Genomic DNA, 8,745 nt, shown 5'->3' with positions numbered 1-8,745 from the left:
TTAACTGACTATCTACAAACACGAAAACAGACTTCTGAATCTCAATGAAAAGCTTTGTAAGATTTATATGCAAACACTAATAAACGAGTGGACTCCCTCTGTGGCTGCTTCTGTGGCTTGTCACATGCTCTTTCGAGACTCGAGCTTATACTGTGACTTGAGTCTATGGATGTGTATTTTACCTTAATAAAGGGAAATGAAACTGAGTGAGAAAAGCTACAGGTGGCAAAACACTGGTTAAAAGGAGTCCAGAAGTGGTGTTGTGTCTGAGGAGTGGAGGTTACTTTGGTAACTTCACTTTTTTAGTGATTTAATAATGACTAACAAGATTCAAAGATAACGGGTACAATTCTGTGCAGTTCCCATGACCAGAGTTCCATATCCCATCTCCTCTATTGGAAACTTCCCTCTTCTTTATCCTTCTGAGAGTATGGACCAAAATTCCCTATGGGGAGCAGAAGGTGGGAGCTCTATAACTTCTGTAACTACTTTTCTGCTGGACATAGGCGTTGGCAGGTGGATCCATACCCCCAGCCTCTCTCTCTCTTTCCCTAGTGGGGTATTAGTCTGGAGAGGTGAGGTTCTGGGACACATTGGTGAAGTTGTCTGCCCAAGTTCATAGTAGCATCTGCAACTTGGTGGCTGGAAGGCGGTAAGATGTAAAGCAGGATAAATCGTTTAATAAACGATTCCCAAAGGCAGGAATAGAGCAGATGAAATTACAGGTCTTGGGTGGGAGGAAGCTAGGAAGCGTATTTTAGGTATGTTCCAAGGGGCCTGCCCATGACTTGAGTAAATTTTTGCCTGAGCCTGATAGCTAACATGCAGGTGGACTAAAAATATTCTCTGGGCTGATGGAGTCAGAGGTGAGAATAGGGCTAGAAAGCTGGATTAGGGCAGAGATTAGCTCCCAAACTTGAAGAAAGTAGAGAAATACCATGAACTGTAAACCCCATCGATGTGACCCAAGGCCGGTAGCTGTTCATATTTAGCACAGGAGCCTGTGTGACCTCTGAGGCCCTGTCAGTCTGAGCTCGCAGGCCATGGTTACAGCTGGGGTCACTCTAGGCTGCTCTCATTTCAGGACCCGTCTTCCTGGAATGGCAGGAAGAGTAGGCTGACCCAGGCTCCCTCTGGAAAGCAGGGCCGTTCCTACCCCTGCTGCTCTAGTGAGGGCAACACATCCCGTCACAGCTGGGGAGTCAGTTGTGTGACCTTGAGGCCTCCTACACTTCTGTTTCCTCAGTGGTCTGACCTTACATTATGGAGGCCCGTGAGCGCCTGTGCAAGCGGCTTGCTCACTGGCGGATTTATAAACCATGATGGCTTAGAAACCATGCAGAGTGGTCCGGGAGGTGGCACAGTGGATAGGGCATCGGACTCTCAAGTGTGAGGTTCCTGAGTTCAGTTCCTGGCAGCACATGTACCAGAGTGATATCTGGTTCCTTCTCTCTCTCCTTCTTTCTTTCTCATTAATAAATAAAATCTTTATTAAAAAAAAAAAAAACCATGCACAGAGGCTTGGACACACAACCTCTTTTATTTATTTTTTCCTCCATAAAAACTGGTGGTATTTATTGGGGGAAAAGAAACTGTTACCCAAGAAACAGTCTGAATAACCAGACAAGACTGCCGGTAGCTCATGTCTACAGCAGTAAATTCTAAGGAACAAGAGCGAAAAACCATTTATAAGCACGTATCTGTAAGTCGAGGATTACAAAGAAGTATCTATTTATCAGGTAGAGACAGAGAAACTGAGAGAGGAACAGGGGAGACGGGGGTGGGGTGGGGTGGGGGGGGCAGAGAGGGAGAGAGGCCTGCAGCACTGCCTCACCCACCACCTGTGAAGCTTTCTTCCTGCAGGCGGGTTCTGGGACTTGAACCTGGGTCCCTGTATGTTATAACGTGTGCTCAACCAGGTGCACCAAGCCTAGGAGAGGATTTTTAGTGTTGTCTGTCTGTGTCTTTTTACCTTAAGGAGAATGAATTAGAGAAACAAGTATAATAGCCAGAAGTCGAAAACCACAATGGAAATGAATAACCTCACATTTTGTTGTCTACGGACTCCGTATATCACTTCTGTTCTAATAGACCTAAACTTTATTTATGAAAAATTAAGACCAACTTTAAGAAGCTTTAATATTTACTTTTATTATTTATATATATATAAAAAAAATCAGGTATCAGAGTGCATACGCTGTACTGTGATCTTGGTTCTTGCAGATTTATTCACGTGTTTACATTATTCCGATTTTCATAAACATCCCATTTGTGTATCTTATTTTTACAACACCTGATCGAGGTCTAGTTGTCACGCACCTTTATTCTCAGCTCACTTTACTGCCTCGCACGCACACCAAGAGGATGCTGGGAATGGCCGGAAGGAAGTCCGAGACATGAAGCTCTGTTGAAGCAGTTATGCTTCAGCAGTTGCCACACATCTGTGTGTGCCTGTTATATATGTATATATATATATATATATATATTTTTTTTTTTTTTTCCCTTAATTGAATGTAAACGTTTGCAAAAACAAAAAAAAAAGTATCTGGAAATGAAATTGTTACTTTTTTATTCCAATAAATAATTGTAGCTACGCTTAAGAGTAGCTTTTTAAGGCCTTCATACAATTGAAAAGAAAATTAAGTTGAGCCTGTTAAAACCCTGTTCATTTACAAAATAAAGTTTGACAGGTTTGCAGTTAAAAGTTACCGTTCTGCAAGTCCCTGGTGCTGGCAGTGGGGACACGGCCCGCAGCCAGCGACGTGAGGTGTTAACACCGTGAGGTCTCGGTTTACATGTATGAAGCCACACGCCAGCGAGTTCTCGGATAGATACACATCATTTTTAATAGTCTGTATTTGATACTGGATGAAAACATGCATTAGACTAAAAAATGCCACAAACTGGTTTTTAGATCCATTCACTATAAAACTTCCTTTCTTTTTAGATGTCAGGCCTTGGTTCCCAGTTTAGAACACACAATAATCAGGAGGGTACATGATGGGGAGCCAGTTTTCAGTGAATGACGCACAGTGGGTCCATCCAAGTAGCTTCATCAGCTGAAACGAAACACAGCGAGCGACCTGGCATTAAAGCACACGTTTCCCAGCCCAACACTAAGTGAGCCCTGCAGTGAAAGTCTAATGGAGAGCAGCAGCGTGCAGACCTGTCTTTCCTCCAGCTCACACGCACTCACTCACCTGCCAACCCTCCCTCCTTCCTACTTCGCAGGCTCCCCCACCAGCAGCCACCCGTCTCCCTCCCTCCCACTAGTCTGTCTGTCTTCCCTTCTTCCTTCCAGATTCCTTTCACTTGTTTGTATTATTCATTTTCTCCAGAGTGTCACCTGTCAGTTTCAGGCATCAGGAAAACTGTCGTACACAAACTGACTTCTCACTGCCATGAAACCTGTGTTCTATTTCACAAAGCCAACTAGTCAGTGAGCAAACCAGTGGAAAGACGAATGCATCCTAGGTACAGACTAAGGTAAAACACAGCCTAAGATGGAAGGGGTCTCTGGAGAGCAGACACTAAGGAGGAAGCCTCAAGGCCGCTGTGGACATCTGGGGAAGAGCGTTCCTGCAGCTGGAATAGCTGGGTGGTCCAGAGGGAAAGGGTGGGGGCATAATGACAGAGCCCAGGGCCCAGGGAGGGGTGTGGGCTCCGTCTACATCCTCTGGTGGAGCACCAGGAGTCTCCCTGGCTGCAGCAGGGGAGCCAAGGGGTGGGGAGACTGAGCTACGAAACTTCCTGGCTGGGAACGCCTGGGGCTCACAGTCGGCAGGCCACAGGACGAGAATCACACCGCCTGCTTCCAGGAAGCTCTCTAGTCATCTAGTCAAAAGATCTGGAGGAACTGAAACTAAAATGCTTACAAACTGGACTGATGAAGAGACCCAGAAAAGGCCTCAAAGTAGCTTTACTACACTTTCACCCTGTCAACAATTTCCTCAGGACCGACCAGCTAGCTTTCCTTCCTAAGAATCCCATAAACATGGACCCCAAACTTCCACACATCCACTAGGCTTCAGCCAACTATGCTCGGGGAAGAGGAGGCCAGCGTCATTCCTGCTGACCTCAGTATTTATACTTGCCAGTCAATCTGAGCTCACACTTTCTCTGTCTCCTTCACAAAGGAAAACTCTTGTTTTTTTTTTTTTTTTAACCAGAGCACACTGTTCAGCTCTGGCTTATGGTGGTGCGGGGGACTGAACCTGGGACTTTGGGGCCTCAGGCATGAGAGTCTGTTTGTATAACCATTATGCTATATACCCTCCATCCCAGCTTTTTTTTTTTTTCTTCTTCTAGATTTTTATTTATTAATGGAGAGATAGGAGAAGGGGAGAGAGAACCAAAGTATTACTCTGGAACATGCAAAGCTGGGGATGAAACTTGGGAGGACCTTGTGTCTGAGAGTCTGGCCGTTGATCACTGTGCTACTATCTCCCAGACCTTCTCTTCTGTCTTCTAGCTAAGCTAAGTTCACTACACATTCTGCCTATGTTGAAAAAAAAAACTTGAGGTGAGGGCTGGGGAGACAGCATCAGGTTGTGCAAAAGATGTGCAAGCCTGAAGTTCTGGCCTCTCTTTCTCTGGATGCCTTTCTCATTAAAAGATCATCAAAATGTGTTCTGTATTTGAGCTAAAATCCTGGTTTTCTGAAAGAAAAAAAAAAAAGCAAAAGTTGTAAAACTCAAAATACACTGGCTGGCTGTTTGCTGGGCCCTTAGTTTATAGCTCGTATCATGTTAGCAGGATGATAGCCAGTCACGGGAAAGCTGAGCCCAGACACGACTTCACGATCGCCGCAAGGTGCTCGGTGTCTTGTCGGCGGGAGTATCAGTGGGAGCATCGGTGGGAGTCTCACTTACCTGAATACAGTTTTTCCAGTTTTCTTTTGTTGGCTTTTCCTCCACAAGCTTAGTTGCAAATTTAAGGCCTCTCCCATACATTTTATTCACTAATGCATGCTTGTATGCAAATGTCAAAACCTAAAATTTCAAACATACAGCTTTTAGAATGATGTCAGATCAAATAAACCAGAAAAACCTTTCACAGGGACACTGACATTTTGGAGAGTTGAGTGCTCCCTAGAACAGATCATCTCGGGGAAGAAATGTCATGACAAAATCATTAGCAATTAGTGGTTTTCTACACCAAAGGGCTTTCCATGTAAAGGTAAGCAGAGCTAAGGTGAAGAGGACTACAATAACAGACGCCAGGGGGCCAGGTGGTGGTGTACCTGGTTAAGTGCATATATTACAGTGCACGAGGACCCAGGTTCAAGCCCCTGGTGCCCACCTGCAGGGGGAAAGCTTCATGAGTGAAGCAGGTCTGCAGCTATCTCTCTATCTCCCCCTCCCCTCTCAATTTCTCTGTCTCTATCCAATAACATATAAACAAATTTTTTTTAAAAAGGTGTCAAAGAGAGTCGGGCGGTAGCGCAGCGGGTTAAGCGCAGTTGGTGCAAGGCGCGAGGACCGGCATAAGGATCCTGGTTCGAGGCCCCGGCTCCCCACCTACAGGGGAGCTGCTTCACAAGCGGTGAAGCAGGTCTGCAGGTAACTGTCTTTCTCTCCTCCTCTCTGTCTTCCCTTCCTCTCTCCATTTCTCTCTGTCCTATCCAACTACAAGGACATCAATAACAACAATAACTACAACAATAAAACAAGGGCAACAAAAGGGAAAATAAGTATTAAATTTTTTTTTTTAAAAGTCATGTTATAAAAAAAGGTGTCAAACTAAGCAATCACTACAAGTTATTAAAATTGCAAGAGAATGAATGTTAAAAAAATAAAGGGTGGTGGGGGAGAAATGCAACTTCTGGTATTTTTAGTTTCAGCTTTAAACCTTCCTAGTTTAGCCAACGACCATCAGGCACCTTCTCAGACTGTTTTGGAAACTAAACAGCCAATTGGCAGACAGATAAAATGTAAGATGGTTTTCTGTTCCTGGAGGCTTCCCCCCCCCCTTTTGTTGCCCTTGTTTATCATTATTATTGTTTTATTATTGTTGTCACTGATGTCGTCCTTGTTGGATAGGACAGAGAGAAATGGAGAGAGGAGGGGAAGACAGAAGGGGAGAGAAAAATAGACACCTGCAGACCTGCTTCACCGCCTGTGAAGCGACTCCCCTGCAGGTGGGGAGCCAGGGGCTCGAACCAGGATCTTTGCTCGGGTCCTTGTGCTTCGCACCACATGCGCTTAACCCGCTGAACTACCGCCCAAGCTCCCATCTTTCGTTTTTTAACAAGAGGTCAAAGGAGGTCTTGTTACACAGACTGTCATCCACAGAGCCACCCTAAGCAGGGCAGCCTCAGCCTTACATCCCCCACCCCCTCCCTTCCCCTCTGCCCAATCAAATCAGGCCAAGCAAGGAGACGTGAGGGCGAATCCCAGAGGCCGCTAGCTTACCTTACTGTCAAAGAGGTCAGTCCACTTCGTGGTCTCCCAGAAGGTCTCTGCCAGCGAATCCAGGGTACTCTCACTCTCCTCCTCTCTGCCTTCTGCATCGCAGGACACGGCCCCATCCTGTTCTGGGGCGTGAAGGAGGTGGTCGGCTAGGGCACAGCCTTTCCTGCACAGGGCGTCTACCAGGGTGGACTTCTGCTTGTCCATGTCACTGCACGTCAAGCCAGAAACAGTTCCCAAGTCAGTAGCAGCTCTCTAAACAGACAGCCTGATCTGAAATGGCACGCGCGCGTTCTTTTGCTTAAGACTCAGAGTGCAGAGATAAAGTATATGCCTGGCAGACCGTGTGTGCTGCGTGCCTGGGAAAATGGCTCATTCTTAAAGAGACATCAACCAAGCATCTGCGTCACACACAGCTGGGTGAGCTGTGCTTGGTTGAGACACAGTGTCGGAAGTAACAAGAGTGGAATGACAGCTGATTCTAAATCGTGTAGGCTAGAACATTCTCAGAGTGGGATGCTGTCCTTTAAGTGTCTAGGTTTCTTCTAAATATCCAGTGCTGCGTACGTGTCCGTGTGTGTATATGTACAGACACACAAGTTCTTCCAGTCATGAGCTTTGCTGTGCAGTAACTTTCCTGAGCAAACAAGCCTGCTGCTTATTCTGAATATGCAACTCCCGAGCGCTGTAACATGCTAATCCCTTTATAGTCAAAACAATTCTGATGTAAGGTATCACTGGGCTGCCTCACTGTGCAGAGGCGGCGGCTGAAGGGACAGAGCAAGCCATCCGTCCTGGTCCTGGTGGCAGGGAGTGGGGAGTGCAGGAGTCTAAGCTTTGCGGCCTGGCTTCTGAAACTGTGTTTTTATCACTGTATAAACTGTCCTGCTCTGGGCAGGGATCTTTTTTTTTTTTTTTTTTTTTTTCCCCCAACTGTCTCAAGGGGTTGGGACAACACCTGGCAAAGAAACCGCACTCAATACCTTACTAAGTGACCTCTGACAAGCAGCTACACTCCAGGGGTAACCAGAGATTCCAGAATGCTTGTTCATCTGGGCATCTGTCCAACTCATGCAGGTAAGTAAGTGAAGACAAGAAGGATTAGAACTGTGGAGAGAAAAGCCAGGGCGGGGCGCGCGCGCGCGCGCACACACACACACACACACACACACACACACACACACACACACACACACACAGCCTAGTGCCCGTGGTCAGAGCGATTCCACAGAAGATGGAAATAGATGGTCGTCTCCTTTGTGACTCTGTGGTCAGAACTGAAGGCACCATGTTGAGTGAGACAGGCCAGAAAGAGAAGGGCCAACACCAGAGTGACTGCACTCCTCGGTGGAACTGAAGAATAAAGGTCAGTAAAGGAGGACCTACAAGGGAAACTGGGACTGGGTGTGGCGTATTGCACCAGAGCAAAGGACTCTGGGGAAGGAGGGGGAGGGACAGGATGTGCCTTTGTGCCAAAGACTCTACTGTAAAACAATCACCCCCTCAACCCCCCTCCCAAAAAAAGTGGTTCTGATTGGCCGAGAGCAAAACGGGCAGCCTATGAACTTAGCTGGGATGATTAAAGTCAACAGGGGTTAATTAGCAAAGGGGATGAACAAAGCAAAAAGAAACTCAAAACAACCCAACAACTTTTCCAATGACTAGAGAGGGGATCTGGAATATTCCTTCTTACTGCCCTTTAATTCAGACCTGACCTTCTCCAATTAAACCTTATTAATCCACAAAGCTTTCCGGGCGTTGGTTCTCCTCCCTACTGAGCTCCTAGGGATTGAACACAATCATTCTGTCTCTTAACCACACAGCTCTCTGCAGAGTCGAAGGCCTTGCTCGTTTTCTGCTACCTCAGTGAAGCTTTGTACAAAGCGACTCTGTCCAGTGGCTCTTTGGATCCCATCTGTCAGCTCAAGGAGGTGACAGGTGCCTTTCAGGAAGCAACTCGAGTCCTATTATCTGAAGGGCCCAAGTAAGAGAACTGTAGTTTAAATTTTACTCAAATGGTCTTAAGTTCACCAATCAAAAGTATCACCTTTTAAAAAATCACAAGATGGTGACCAGTTTTTGACACAGGTGATTGAAGGGATGGCCATTTTCACAGAAACAAGAAAACAATCCTTCTGTCTGCTGCTACCTGTCCCGAGAGCAGACCTAGGAGGGGAGCCTGCACAACAGAGCAGCTCACGGAGAACAGGGCCTCTGCTCAGTGCAGCCCAGCTGGGCCCATTTCAGTCTGGCCTGGAGAAAACAGCTTCGTTTCAAGGCTACACAAAATGACCCAGTGTTGCTCAAGACTTAAAACTAGCTTCATTTTAAGGAA

At 46.4% G+C, this 8,745-nt stretch overlaps 1 protein-coding gene across 2 annotated transcripts in view; it reads right to left on the bottom strand.

Moving 5' to 3' along the window:
- Nucleotides 1-2,125: 2,125 nt before the first annotated feature.
- TPP2 (tripeptidyl peptidase 2) overlaps nucleotides 2,126-8,745 on the bottom strand; it is a 71,681-nt gene continuing 65,061 nt past the window's right edge. For both annotated transcript variants that reach the window (XM_060191831.1, XM_060191832.1), the window contains 3 exons: nucleotides 6,414-6,621; nucleotides 4,872-4,991; nucleotides 2,126-3,059 (listed from right to left, as the gene is read on the bottom strand). In XM_060191831.1, coding sequence (XP_060047814.1) covers nucleotides 2,970-3,059; nucleotides 4,872-4,991; nucleotides 6,414-6,621 — 418 coding nt within the window. In that variant the 3' untranslated portion in view covers nucleotides 2,126-2,969. The remainder of the gene's footprint in view (nucleotides 3,060-4,871; nucleotides 4,992-6,413; nucleotides 6,622-8,745) is intronic.

The sequence above is a fragment of the Erinaceus europaeus genome, chromosome 5 (assembly GCF_950295315.1).
Source record: "Erinaceus europaeus chromosome 5, mEriEur2.1, whole genome shotgun sequence".
Lineage (NCBI taxonomy): Eukaryota > Metazoa > Chordata > Mammalia > Eulipotyphla > Erinaceidae > Erinaceus > Erinaceus europaeus.
This window is presented reverse-complemented; position numbering and strand designations above follow the sequence as displayed.